Source organism: Mustela nigripes, chromosome 1 (assembly GCF_022355385.1).
Source record: "Mustela nigripes isolate SB6536 chromosome 1, MUSNIG.SB6536, whole genome shotgun sequence".
NCBI lineage: Eukaryota > Metazoa > Chordata > Mammalia > Carnivora > Mustelidae > Mustela > Mustela nigripes.
In genome coordinates, this window is record NC_081557.1 from 46,327,450 (window position 1) to 46,342,649 (window position 15,200).

General features: G+C 39.8%; 1 protein-coding gene and 1 pseudogene across 1 annotated transcript; both read left to right on the plus strand.

The window, feature by feature from the left end:
* The first annotated feature begins 2,694 nt into the window (after positions 1-2,694).
* LOC132015344 (olfactory receptor 51G2-like) lies at positions 2,695-6,437 on the plus strand (annotated as a pseudogene).
* Positions 6,438-14,037: 7,600 nt separating this feature from the next.
* Positions 14,038-14,982, plus strand: LOC132015448 (olfactory receptor 51V1-like). Its single transcript, XM_059395969.1, has one exon. It carries the CDS (start codon positions 14,038-14,040, stop codon positions 14,980-14,982), a length of 945 nt encoding a protein of 314 aa, XP_059251952.1.
* The last annotated feature ends 218 nt before the right edge of the window (positions 14,983-15,200 follow it).

Genomic DNA, 15,200 nt, shown 5'->3' on the forward strand with positions numbered 1-15,200 from the left:
TCTTAGTTTGTGTTTGTGTGTATGTGTGTGTGTGTGTTTGTCTTTTTTTTTTTAATTTTTATTTTATTTTTTCAGTGTTCCAAGATTCATTGTTTATGCACCTTTTCTTAGTTTGTAAAGTGCAGTCTGGCAGAAAGCCTAGATGGTTATGGAGTTTACACCTTATTTTCTTTATCACAAGGAATCACACCTCTGTACTGTCTGTTTTTCAATATCTGATATATTTTATATATATCTTGCCCAGAGTTAGAGTTGTTTTTCTGTTGGAATATGTCAAACATCCATTTCTTCTTTAGAACATGTAACATTCAGGTTGAAAGCTTTTGGGGTCTCACTATTTTCTTGCATTCATACTCAAAGTTTTGACAAATGTGTATGCTCACAAGAGCTGAGCTTTTTTGTTTTGCACTTATATGGTGAAACAAAGAATTTTACAAAACAGTCTTTTGGGTGGGGAAGTATGAATTATTTGTGGCAGACAACCCAGTTGTTGTGGCTAAATTTTGATTTCTGTCCTATTTATGTCCATTTATTTTTTATTTTTATTTTCCTCTAAGTCATAAAGTCCTTCATTTTATTGAATTTTTATTATTTCTGTTGCAACAGTAAAAAGTTTCTTTGTTGCATTTGTAAGTATATCATCATCATCATCATCATGATTATCTAACTTATTAAGTGCTTAATGTGTGCTTTTTTTAAGAATGATAGTAAGTGATTTGCATATATTATATTAAACTCTCACAATGTTATTATAAAATAATAATAAAATAGTAGGTAATTATTCAAGTATTGACAAACATAATTATGTTTTTAATGGAGTACCTGATTTAATCTTCACAGTAATATTGTACATTAGTTTCTTTCACTATTCCAGTTTCACAAGTGAGGAAACTGAGAGTTTTGATTCAGGTCTTTTTGATGTTGAAGCTTGTACTCTCAAAAGCTAATTGCTTTATAATAATATTGGAAGAATCTGTAACTGAGACAGACTTGTATTCCAATCAGGATGGAGTTTCTTATAGCCCATTTGAAAACTTCTTTGGCAGTGACATGGTTAAAGCTGTTTGCTGCCCCAAAGCCCATGCTGCCTATTATATTAATCAGGGGATGCTATCCAGGAATATACCCTGGAGGAGGGTGAGAAATGTCTTCAGCTCTTAACTCCTTGTGGGTGAGTCAATAACATGGGGTTTGGAGAGGAAAGGGGTGAAGCCATTTGCCAAGATTCCTTGTTAGTGTTCATAGAAAAATAAGGCCCTGAAAAAGAACTATATTGAGGATTTAGAGGAAGAAAAATTGCTCTTTATCTTCAGGTGCCATCTGGGAACTACATTTACTGAAGAATTCCTCAAATGTACTTTCATAATAGATAAAACCAAATAAATGGGAAATTGGCAGATGGGCTAGTAACTCACCAGCCTCAATCCTCCATGCCTTAAATGTATCCTGATAAATGTGTACCTAAATCTTTAGGCAGATGGATTCTATGCCCCTGAAGGGAAACATGCTGAGATGAGGAAAAGTTTGAGGAGCAGAATGGAATGGAAAGTTGCTGGTTTGGGAAGACAGTTTGAAAAGGCAGTCCATTCCTATTTGAATGATGGAAGGTTAACAGAATGATGATGGGAACTGATAAATCCAGAGTGATCAAGGTTAATTGCAATTGCTTCTAAATCTTTGAAGAATCATCTATGAAAAGGCTCCTTGCATTTTGAGCACAGTAAATGAATTTAGGAAAAATTAAAGAACAGACAAATATTAACAATGATTCTTTTCTAACTACTTTACAGAATATTGGGAACTCTTCCACCCACTGTCTTAGCTTCTCACGGGAGAAACCTATGAGATTTGTATGAGATGTAGTACAACTCACCCACTGCCGTTCTTTAGACAATGGGAAAAGTGAAACCAATGTTGTACATCCATGTAAGTGTGCCAGCTCTATATTGTGAGAGGAGACTCTTTTGTGAACATGAAATCTATGTTCTTATTATTTCTTATTACCGTCATGGCAGAACACTGGCTCTTAATGCTGTTAATCTGAATCCTGGTGTGACTGCAGAAGAAAACAGACATTGGTGCTAGGAAACCCAACATGGTTTCTCACTTTACTCCATGAGGACACAGGTTTACTACATCTGACTAAAAATCTGTTGGCAAGCCAAAAGGAAGAGTTCCTGCAACAAAAGATCACAGTGCATTCTTAACCTTTTTGGATAAATAGCTGTTGCTTATGCCCAAGCTGGCCCAAGTTATATGTTTGGTTGTTTGTCTTGTTTTCCAGAGTTTTGTGCCAAAGCCAGGACCAGAAAGAAGTACCCTGCCTTTTCACCTATATCCTTGTGTTCCTTATCACAAAATCCCTTTACTCCACAGGGCTTTCTTAAAAATTAAGAAAAACCATCACACGCACACACACAAACTCACGAAACTCTTCCTCTTCTGCATAGTCAGCTTCATGCAATACACAAAAACAATATGCTCTACATATCTGAGCACCCGAGTGCCTTTTCTCATAAGACCATTTTCTCAAATTCTAAGTGAAAAATGTCAGAAATTCCGAATATGCTCAGACTATGCCCATTCATTATGTTTATATTTCCACGTTTGGAATCTAAGGGAGAAAGGATGGGACTTCCAGTGTACTAAAGAAATGTTACACATTTTTCTCTAATTTTGAAGAAACAATCCAGCATGAATGTCGGGTAAAGAAGTCATAGATGGCATTCAAACTCTCCATTTGAATACACAATTCTTCCCAGTCAGTATCCTCAAACATTTCTCCATCTTACTTCAAGTTTGCACCATGTCCCAGTACCTGACTAGAAATTCATAAATCTGTATATAGAGGGGTCAGTAAAACAGCTCGTCCGGCTTCCTATAGCAGCAGCAGTTCACAGACTATAGATTTTCTTATTAATAATTTAGTACTTTTCAAATAAATTATAAGGCAAAAATTAGTATCTTTATTTTATAATTGCCATGTGCTTTTTTGGTCTTTATGGTAAGATCATATCAAAGAATCCGGGTCTGTGACCCAGCACCCTTGCAGGCTCCTTCTCAGAGTTGAGCCCTCAGGAGCAAGGTTTCTTTCTTTGTCTAAGGGTGTCCCTTTCCTATTAACTCATAACCTCTGCTTCTCTCCTACTTCTTGCTTTTCCCATAGCACTGCACTCATCTGCTTACAAAATAATACTATACCTAAAGATGGACCTCTGTAATTCTCAGGCCTTGGTCTGCGTCAGAGTCACCCACAGGGTTTAGTAAAACACTGGACACTGGGCTTCAACTCAAGAAATCCCGATTCAGTATGTTGAGGCTGAAACCGAATAATCTGTATTTATTACAATCTGTCGTGTGCCGATGATGCCACCAGCCAGGCCACACTGTCAGAGCCACTGAATACATACTCAGCACAGAAGACAGTACCTCCCCACCCTGGTCAAGTGAAACGTAGTTCTCTGAAGTAATTGTGTTGGTTCTGGAAGGTTGTCTCTTTTATTTGTCACAGCACCAGCTTGAATGGATACATATCTCTTAGCTATCCTGTATGCTAACAACTTTAGGTTTTTCATGATGTACCTCCATACTTTCCCTACTAATCAGAACTCACTCACCAAGACATGCACAAATCTCCTTCTTTTTGTTTTGCCCGTCTCCAATTCTCCCCTCCTCAGAGAGCTGTCACCTAAACTCTGAATTGAAAATCATGTACCCTTCTCTTCCCATATTGTTTTAATTTATTCACGTATTTGAAGTATTGATTCATGCTTTCCTTATTATTGGGATCATATTTATATCTTGTGTCTAAAACAGTGACTTAGACGGTTTAATTACTGAATGGAAATTAGGACATTTAATCTGGAGGAAACAAAGTAGATTACAAGAGGAAAACCAGAAATGGCCATCATAATGGAAATTTTTAAACTTAAACTTTTATTTACTTAGCTGTGAGGATAAAGATTGTGAATTTATTGATTTGTTTATTAATAGCTGACCTTTGTGTTTACCATCAAGTGACAATACCCAGAGTAAAAGCTACTTAGTCAGATATTATTTCCGGTCCTAGATCGCCCTTTATAATCGATGTGATTTTAGTAAAGTTATATAGTTGAATTCTTAAGGATTAAGTATCTTAATCTGGAAAAAAATGATCTGCTAACGTCCAAGGCTCCAGATGCTTTAAAATCAAACATCTGAAAGTGTTTTGAAATATGTTGAAAAATACTTTAAATGAAATATGAAAGGAAGAAATTATACTTGTATATTTTTACCTGCAGAAGAAAAAGCGACAGAAGTCATCTTTCTGTGGAGCTACTTTTCAAAGCAAGAGGAATACTGGATTATTTTCCAAGACATAGGAGAGAAAAGGTGATAAAATGAAGAGAAAATCAGGATCATTGGAAAAGAACAAAACAAAACAAAACTCTAAAGAGACAGTTAAGAAAGTTCCCTAAAAATTAAGCTGTTCTTGTTGGTTATTGTTCTTCAGTTTTGTACTCCAGGGAAACTCCAGAAATCTCCCTCCTTTATTTATGATTAGGTGGGAAGGCAGAAAGTTTTCAGACAGTGCTTTGACTGGGTTCTCAAAAAATGGAACGTTTAATGGGTTAACTCTGGGGAGAAAGCTGAAACGGCAGGAAGTAAAACAGGAGCCAAAGTTCAAGGGAGAGAACACAAGACCCAAGATGTAGTCCCAGATCATTGTATTTTTTTTTTCCAGAAATCACTTTATAAGTAGATCTAAGTTTTGATTCCTTCAGAACTTTTTCTGATTTTGTATATTCATCAATATAATGCTGAATAATGACAGATAAGGTACACAGTAACTGTTTAATCTTCTACGAGTTGAATCATTCTATTTTATGTTCCACACTTACAGCTCAACTGGAGAATGAATTGTATTTGGAAAAGTATTTAAAATGTTTGCCACAGGTTAACAAGGTTAACATTTTAAGCCATATGGAAGATAAGATTGTATCTGTGTGCTCACACAGGTGGGCTGACATGTAAGAAGGAATTATTTTATATTGTTTTAATTATTAAAAGATGTCAGTCTGCAAAATTTGGATATTCACACCGAAGTACCTACTGAAAAGCAGTGTGAAAGGGAACATGACAGGAAATCAGGAACCTGAACTCTGCTCCCAGATCAGGGACCTAGAGTTCATGTCTCAGGAGGTAGAGGAAAGAGTTAGGACCAACACTATCTTGGTCCCTTTCCTGATCCACCATTCAACTTCTGATTTTGTGATAAATTTTGTTGTGAGGCTGGCAAGCCAGGCTCCCCATGAATGCAACATTTCTTTAGTAATTTAAACTAACCTTTGTTTCAAGGCTCATTCCCAAAGACCCTGGGGGAAATGCCTCCACAACCCACAAGGCCATGGTTGTCAGGGAAACACTTTGGGGGATCAGTGAAAGGTCTTGGTTTGTAGAACAGATTCTGACCCAGCAACTCCTTTGATTCCAGGGTCTGTGGCTGCATTTCTGCTGGGAGATCTGCCCACCATGTCAGATTCCAAGGCCTTGAGGTGATGCACAAATGGCTCTCCATCCCTCTGTGTGCCATGTATGGGGCCTCTCTGGCAGGGAACAGCTTGATCCTATGGCTGGTGAAGTCAGAGCCCTCCCTTCACCAGCCCATGTACTACCTGCTGTCGATGCTGGCAGTGACTGACCTGGGCCTGTCTGCCTTCACGCTGCCCACCATGCCCCCCATCTACATACTGGGCCTCAGGCGGGTGTCAGTGGATATATGCCTGGCCCAGCTCTTCTTCATCCACACCTTCTCCATCATGGAGTCCTCCGTGCTGCTGACCATGGCCTTGGACCATTTTGTGGCCATCAGCAACCCCCTACACTATGGCACCATCCTCACGAGCCCCCGTATAGCCAGCTTGGGCCTGGCCAGTGTGGTGTGCAGCCTCGGGCTCCACATCCCAGCCCCCATCATGCTGAAGAAATTGCCTTACTGCCAGAATCACCTGCTTTCCCACTCCTACTGCCTGCACCCAGATGTCATGAAGCTGGCCTGTGCAGACACCCACATCAACAGCGCCTATGGTCTCTTTGTAGTGCTCTCCACACTGGGGGTGGACTCGGTGCTCATTGTTCTCTCCTACGGAGAGCTGATCCTCCAAACAGTGCTGTCCATTGCCTCCAAAGCTGAGCGCCTCAAAGCCCTCAACACATGTGTCTCCCACATCTGTGTTGTGCTGCTCTTCTACACACCTATGATTGGCCTGTCCCATGATCCACAGATTTGGGAGGCAAGCTTCCCCTTCCAGCCCTGTGCTGCTCTCCTATCTGCACTTTCTCATACATCCAGTGCTAATCCACTGGTTTACACCATCAAGACTAAGCAGATCCGGCTGAGGATGCTACGCTTCTTTGCGTCACATGGGGCTGGCATCAGAGACACTCAGGTTCAGTAGGTCTTTGGTGAGAGAGAGAGGGCATGAGAGACTTTGGTCATAGATGTTTAATGGGCCATTTCACATAAATTCCTATAGTGAGAAAAATGTAACAAGGAGACAGCATCATCTTCATAAGAAGTTCTCACTCATGGGAAGAAATAACCATGTACTCATTTATTTCTCATTACGCAAAGTTTCACTGAACACTCTGTTAGTCTGTCAATACTACTATTGACCCTATAAATAGAAATAGAACTAAGATATAGCCTCCATTTTAGAGGAAAGGTTCATAATATTTAAGACTGATGAAGGGGACTGCCATCGAAATGGGAAAGGAATTCGAAAGAATAACTTACAGATCTTACAAATGTAAACAGTGCACATAGTGCTTTGCCTCGGAGTTTAGGAGAAAGAATTTTTGGCAAGTAAGTGGTGGCTATATTTGGAATTCAGTGATATTAGAAGCATTTTGGAAAATCCCCACTAAAAATAATCCTCATGAGGAAAGACATTCCTTTTCTCCTGTAAGTCACTGCATCCCCTTTCCTAAATGTTGCCCTTTCCATACATTAAGTATTTTGTTAGTCTTTGCAGAATGAAAGAATAAAAGTGTCTTCCAGAAGCTCTGTCTGTACCTGCACTCTCTAGGTATCTTCAGTAAACTCTGCTCTCACTTCCTCTGGGCTGTTTGATTTCTACCCCATGAAGTGAAGGACCCCTTTTGGCTGATCCCGTGGGACCCCTTTTCTGGATCCTGGAACCCAGCCAGTCTGCATCGCTTGCAAAGATGAAATGTTCATAAGCAGTGAATGTAATTCCAGATATGTGAGAACCAAGACTATGAGGACTTCTTAATTTCCTTTTTAGAGTATTCCAGGATTTTGCTGGCTTTTTCATCTTTTCAAAATAAATTTCAAAAATGGTAAGCTTACGTAGCTCTTAAACTGCAATGTCTCTGGCCAGAGATACTGCTGCGAAAAATCTGAGGTGACGGAGGAAATCCAAAGGGCACACGGAGAGATAGGAGAACACAGCTTTATCAATGCCAATGGGCTCAGTGGGATCGTTCCCAAAGACTGAGCACCCGACAGGGTTAGGAGTGAGTTTTTATGGTTACAGACAATGGGGGATGGTAGCGGGCTGTTTTCAGGGTCTTTCAAGGCCAGGGCACCTTCCCAGTCTCTCAAACCCAAATGGCCCCTCCAGGTGGAAGTATAATCTATGTGGAGGCATCTCAGGAGGGTGCTAAATCACCCTGGGGGATGTTTCTCTTTCTTTTCTTATTCAAACAGGACCAGGCTTCTGGTCTTTTTCTTCTGTCTCTGCAGGAGTCAAACCGGATGGCTATTGGTCCTTTTCTTGGCCTTAGCAAGAGCAAAGGGGAACCAGGGACAGAAAGGGGCTCCAGCCTGGAGTCTCTATCCGCCTCAATACCAACACATATTTTTTTTATAACAAGAATGAAAAAAATTTTCAAGCAGTATTCTCTTAGCTGTAATGTTATTTTTAAAAAAATCTCATCAGTCTTGAGCACAACTATAAATGAAAGATGCTTTGAAAATAAAACAGGTGAATTTTATTTCTATAGCCCTTGCAATGAATGGCACAGCTATTTATATATACTTCATAAAATCTTCCCTTGTAGCATCCTCACTTATATCAGATTAAGAGGGAAATTTAGAGATACAGTCAGGGATGGAAGTAGCAAGTGGATGTGTTATTACAACTCAAAATGCAGGAAAAAAATTATAATTTTGAAAAATCTAATGTAAGCAAAGAAAGATGAGCAGACCAAGGACTAAATAGTCTCATATCATTTAGCTATCACTTGAAATACCAATAGACACATTACTATATATACTATAATTGGAATTCATAATATGAAACAAAATCTGGGTGAGAAACACAAAACAGAAAAGTATTTCTTCTGGTGACATGTTCTAGGAAAACATCCATTCTACATATATACTATAAACAAAAAGTTTCTGTTACTTAAGGATATCTGCTTGTTTGTCTGTCTTCAATAACCATAATTAATAGTGCTAAATCAATGTAGAATCACTAATCACTACATTTAGTTGCTGAATATGCCTGTTTCCACAATCTATCTCAATTTAGGCTTTTTTATTTTATTTTTTTTCTGATTTTAATGACTGAGTATATGATGGCACATTTTTCTGGCACTATAAGTAAAGATGGATAAGAAGATGAAGAATTCAATTCTGTATATCTTTGTGTGAGTTTTCTAAGGTAATTAAATAACTATGTACACAAATAAGAATATAGTTCTGAAACTGAGGAAAGAGATCAGGGCTTCAAACACAGATATGTTAAATAATCAGTATATAAGTGACTGTTAAAACAATGACATGGATTTTATTGCCCAAGGATTGATTGATATTTTCCCCCCAAGGATTTAAAAGTAAGAAAGAATGAGCAGTGGTCAGAGAATAAAACCACAGGGAAATCAAGATTAAGAGAGAATGAGAAAGTATTAATTTTAAATGGACTCAGAGAAGGATAAGGGAGTAGAGAGATTGTTCCTTCAGAAGGCCCATAAAGACAGTTTAAATAAGATAAGATCTTTTCAACTATTTCAAATGCCAAAGTAGTAGTAGTCCTGGAATCAGGGTAAATGCTATTAGCACTCTACCCTGAATTGCAGAATCCTGTGTACAGAATTGTCCCTCCCTGCCTTTAGGGCCTTGTTACTGGTCCAATTGCTAAGTGTCCTTTTTAGCCATGTGGAAAAAAAGATTCTCAGAAACTAAATTTCTACAGCCAAATAGATGGATAATGGGGAGACCAAAGGAAAAATTTTCATTGTTCAAATCTCTAAATATAACTACAAATCACCGAATAGTAAAGTGCGTGGACTGTGTGATTTGAGGTGCTTAGTCATTATTGAAACTAAAACTGGGAGGCAGAGAAATGAGATTCATGTGAGAAACAAAATGATTTGGATCTAGAGATCTATATCTCTATAGCAAGAACAGTAGATATGTACGGTGCAAATATTAGATTTCCCTCAGACATACATTGCAAAAACGTTTTCAGATAATTCCCTCCAGGTGGATTAAGAATTAGCAAAAAATCAGAGGTGCCTAGGTGGATCAGTGAGTTAAGAATTAGCAAAAATTCTTTATTTCTTAATATATCACAGAAGTAGCAAAGAGAATCTAAGATACATTGACAAGAGCTGCCCAAGCCAGCAAGTAATTTAAAAGCTGCGATTTTCTCAGTTGTCCTGGAAGCTGTGCCATAAGATGAGATGCCTAAATTATAACCATTACTGCTATTTCTGCTTCTGTACCTTCGCTTGCTAACCCACAAGGAGATGGAAAAATACCAGCAGACTTTCTATAGACACTCTGTAACCACACATCCTCCGCCCAGAATTGAACCTGACAGAATGGCCGCTCCCGGACCCCCCATCCAGCTCTGGGCCGAGAGATAACAACCATCTGGCGCCCTGCGGCTTGACAGGAAGACCCCGGTCAATCCTGAGGTGACACATACCCTAGCGGTGCCAACTCAGCAGTTTGAAGAAGGACAGCCCTGTGACCTAACCAATAATCTGTTCCCAGTCCTTTCCTGCTCTGTAGTGCGCCAGTCATATTATAGAGTTCCTTTTTGATTTTCCCTTGGTACGTGGCGATTTGTTACAAGATACTATGATGTATGCTAAGTCCCTGCCTCCCCAAAAATAGTGTATAAAAGATATTGTGATCCTGAGCTCGGGACCTCTTAGCGTCACCAGCAACGAGTGCGCGGAGGGCCGGGTTCGATCTCGTAATAAATGACCCTTGCTGTTTGGCTTTGACTCTGGTCTCTGGTGGTCGTCTTTGGGGGGTTTCGAAATTTGGGCACAACAAAGACACTCGTTGCAAGAAAGCAGATAGAGAATGAGAGCAGAAAGAGCTACACAGGAATACTAGGCAAGAGGGTAGTATTTATTGCTCTCTAGCCTGAGACAAACTGGCTATTTTCCCAGTAAGTATACCATTTGCTTTGCAATACTTTTTTTCTTCTCTTTTTCTCCATCTTCACATAGGCACAAGACAAATCTGAAATTTCATATTTTAAGATCCACTAGGCATTCTTAGTCATAAAATATTAGAAGACTGAATGAAATAACTAGACTCTGGGAAAAGAAGGTATATAAAATGATTGAAGACATACCTGTTTGTTGGAAATGCTTTTAAAAAATTATTTCAAACAGGAATGATTTTAAAACTCAGTTAAGCATATTTGGTTGGCTAATATTCAAATTGTGTTTAAATAGAGAAAGTATTCAACAGAAACTTTTTTTTTTTTTCATTTTGGTTATTCGGATGGAAGAGGACAGCTAGAGAAGACCTACTGAGGATATGGCCACGGCTCTGTTCCCTATGACTGGAATTTAAAAATTGTGAACACATGATTTGTTATGGAGGTAAATTAAATGATAACTGGTATATTTCTGAATTGCATGTCACATGAATCATATGACAAAACTCTGAGACTCAATCACCAATTTTAGAGCAATTAAAGAAATTGCAAAAAAAAAAAAACCCTAAATAATTTATAAATATCTCTTGTACTTTTCAAATGATAGGCATCTGATAATTTTTATTTTTAGGTGAGAAATCAAAGCTTAGAGATATTTAGTAATTGATCTTATAGTTAGAAAGTGGCACAACTGGGATTTGTGACAGTTAATTTGAATCTGAATCTGATACTCTTAAAAAGTAAATTGCCCAGGGGCGCCTCAGTGGGTTAGAAGCCTCTGCCTTCAGCTCAGGTCATGATCCCAGGATCTTGGGAATCTCTGCTCAGCAGGGAGCCTGCTTCCCTTCCTCTCTCTCTGCCTGCCTCTCTGCCTACTTGTGATCTCTGTCAAATAAATAAATAAAATTCTTTAAAAAAATTAAATTGTTCAATCCTTTTCAAACTCTTCCCAAAAACTGAAGAGGAGGGAACACTTCCTTATTCATTCTATAAATCCAGCATTACCCTGCTACCAAAGTCAAAGATATTACAAGAAAAGGATATTACAGACCAATATACAGGCATACCTCCCTCTATCGTGCTTCACATTATTGTGCTTTGCAGATAATGAGTTTTTCATAAACTAAAGTTTTGTGGTAGCTGTAGGTTGAGCTGTTTATTGTAGCTATAGGTACGAGAAGCTGTTGCTTTTATTTGTTCTTTATCATTCTTTATTTCCCTTTTGACTTTAGTTTTTCCAATGTGTTCTTCCTTAGAGAAAATCTCTATATATTTTTATCATGTTATGTTAGTCACTATACAGTAGTACATCATTACATTTTTTTAAGTACCTTTTTAAATTTTTTATAAACATATAATGTATTATTAGCCCCAGGGGTACAGGTCTGTGAATCACTAGGTATACATACTTCACAGCACTCACCATAGCACATACACTCCCCAATATCCATACATCATTAATTTTTGATATAGTGTTCCATGATTCATTGTTTGCATGTAAATCTGTATTTATACAGACTTTTTTTTAGCTGTGATCGATTGATATTTTACCAGGCCCTTGTTAGGTTTCTGGTAAGGAATGGTGGGTTGTGGAAAGCAAAATGGAGTCTCTCATGTCAAGTAGGGGACAGTGTCAAGCAACGAGGCAAGCAGTTAAGGTCCTTCAGCTAGGAGATGTCCCCAGGACCAATGTCAGCTGCCACCCCAGAACTGATAACAAGCAAAACCAGAGGAGGCCTGCAAAGACCCAGAACTGATGAAATCCCTTTAAAAAGAAAAGGATTTGGGGCTTCTGGGTGGCTTAGTCAGTTAAGCATCTGCCTTCAGCTCAGGTCATGGTCTCAGTGTCCTGGGATAGAGTCACAAAGCAGGCCCTGCTGCTCAGCAGGGAGCCTGCTTCTTCCTCTGTCCCTCACCAAGTTTGTATACTTGCTCTCTTCTTTCTCTGTCTCTCTCTCACAAAAATAAATAAACACACTAATTAACTTAAAAAAAAAAAAGGGATTTTGGCAGCAAATTCTTACACTCTTCCAGCCTGACCCCTCTACCTCTGATCCCTTGAAAAAGGTAATTGCTGCTGCCAGAGGCTCTTCCAAATCCATCTCTGAACAGAACCGAGATCCTTCCCTGTTTGAACATCAGAAGCACTGACAGCCAACAGTTGACCAGGACCAAACCAAGGCCTTACCCCAACTGTGTGCCACCCACCCCCCACCGACTAACTTTACATTTGGTTCCTTAATTTCCTGCACCCTTGTGTTATCTTGTTTGTTGTGTGGCTTGTCTTCCATCCTGCTTTGTATGCTGTGAAAGAAGCCAAGTTTAATCACATGGTGAACTGTCATTGAGTTTGGAATCCTGAACTTGCTTTATCATTGTGATTTAACTTTGCTTTATGATTGAATAAAGCTGACATTGTGGAAGGACACAACTGCTGTTGTGCCCTCATAGTGTGCTCATGACATAGGTGGAGGAGGAAAGCATACAATAATCTTCTAATGAAATCTTTGTGCACCTGATATTACTGGGATTGTTTCTCAGAGCTGTGACCTTCACAGGGATTTCTACAATGGTCTTCCTCCCCCTCTGCCACCACCACATTCATATCTTTCTTCATTCACTATAGCATTCCCAGTCTAGTGAATTGTGATCCTTTCCCTCTTAGATGAGACAGGAAGTCTGAGGGAGCTGGAAAGAAGGGGAATTCACTTAACTGGGATAAGATTGTGGCAGTCTTTTTGCTCAAAACAATTGTCCTGTGTTATGGGGAGGACTCTAGGCCACCCTTTCTCTTGGGTTCAGGAAAGGAGAAATGTTTACTGAAGAATTATGTGAAAAATAAAAATGAAATATGGTATTAAAATATACAAGATATGTTGATTCAGACAGATATGGTAAATAAAACTTATTTGGAATACTAATATATCTTGTCCCCTTGGATGTTTATTGTCTTCTCCTTCTGAGTAGGCATTGAGATTTCAGTCAATGCAGTAGGCATCCCTCCCTTAAAAGATCTGTGGACCCCCAAAACGGCTGTCATTTCCCCATTCCTCGTATTCCCTGGGACTCAAACTACTAGCCTGCTGTAAGTGGGTAGAATCTCTCACTTGCGTCAGCCTCCAGATGGGAATGGTGGCCTCCCAGGAGCCCGGGGTCCACCTGGGCCACACAATCCTCTTCATTCCTTCCTCATAAATCTGACGTTCTGACTCCCTGTGCCACAAGCACTGGCAAGAAGACAGTGTGTGGGGGGCTTCCTCAGGAGCAGCAGGGAAGAAACAGCCCTGTGCTCTCAAGAACTTTAGCCACTGTCACCTGCTGTGTGTCCTACAAGTGACTCAGAGGGATTAAAAGAGAATGACGTTAATGATCTAATTTGCCCAAAATGGTCAGGGCATTGACTTGCTTCTACGGCCTGAGACCTACTGTCAAGGAGCTTTCTTAGGAAATCATCTTGGGCTGTGGCTTCTCCTGTAGAGTGGAGCTTTCATGGGATTCTACAATGTGCCTTACCTGTGCTACAGTGTGAGTAGCTGTGTCATACTCCACAACTCTCAACACAGCAGGTCACTGGGCAAAACTGGTCAGTAAATATTGATCTTCACTGGAAAATTACTTTCACATAATCATGTCTGCTTCTTCTGCTTCCATTATCAATTCCTCGGTATTCATTCTCACAGGGTTCCCTGGCCTAGACCAGTACTATCCCTGGTTTTCAATTCCCTTCTCCTCCATCTATGCTGTGGTTTTCCTGGGAAACTGCCTGGTGCTACATGTGATCCGGACAGAGCAGAGCTTGCATGAGCCCATGTTCTACTTCCTGGCCATGCTGGCCCTCACTGACCTGTGCATAGGGCTTTCCACAGTGCACACGGTGCTGGGGGTCCTGTGGGGGCTCAGCCAGGAGATTGGTCTGGATGCCTGCATTTCACAGACTTACTTTGTCCATGGTCTCTCTGGCACAGAGTCTGGAGTCCTTCTGGCCATGGCCTTTGATCGCTTCATTGCAATCTGCAATCCTCTACGCTACACATCCATCCTGACCAACAACAGAGTCATTCATGTCATGGTGGCGATTTTGATGAGAAGTGCATTGTCCATTCTTCCTGTCATCATTCGCCTGAAGTTCTTCCATTACTGCCGCCCCCACATCCTCTCCCACTCTTTCTGCCTGCACCAGGACCTACTCCGACTTGCCTGCTCTGACATCCGCTTCAATAGCTTCTATGCCCTGGCTCTGGTCATTTGTAACTTGTTGTTGGATGCTGTGCTCATTCTCATCTCCTATGTTTTCATCTTGCATACAGTGCTGGCAATTGCATCCCGGGAGGAGAGGCTCAAGTCCTTGCAGACCTGTGTATCCCACATCTGTGCTGTCCTGGTTTTTTACATCCCCATCATTGGCCTTACCATGGTGCACCGCTTTGGAAAGCATCTCTCACCTTTTGTTCATGTGCTTATGGGCAATATCTATATTCTCTTTCCACCCCTGATGAATCCAATCATCTACAGTGTAAAGACCCAGCAGATCCGAAGCAGGATTAAGCAGTGGTTTTCCCTGAAATTGAAGTAGAAGCTTTGGATTTACTCACTGGAATGTTTTAATGTCAAAAGGGTAATTGTATTTCTTATGTGTGAAACAGTTTATAATCTGAATAATATCTAAAACATTTTGCTGTTTAAAGAAAATTTAAGTATTAAAGAATTTAAGAGGCTTTTTAATGCAAGAAGCAAGATAGAACTAGTTTTTGTCAAAAAAAATTTGACATTCCTGAAATTTTGCTGTGGGAT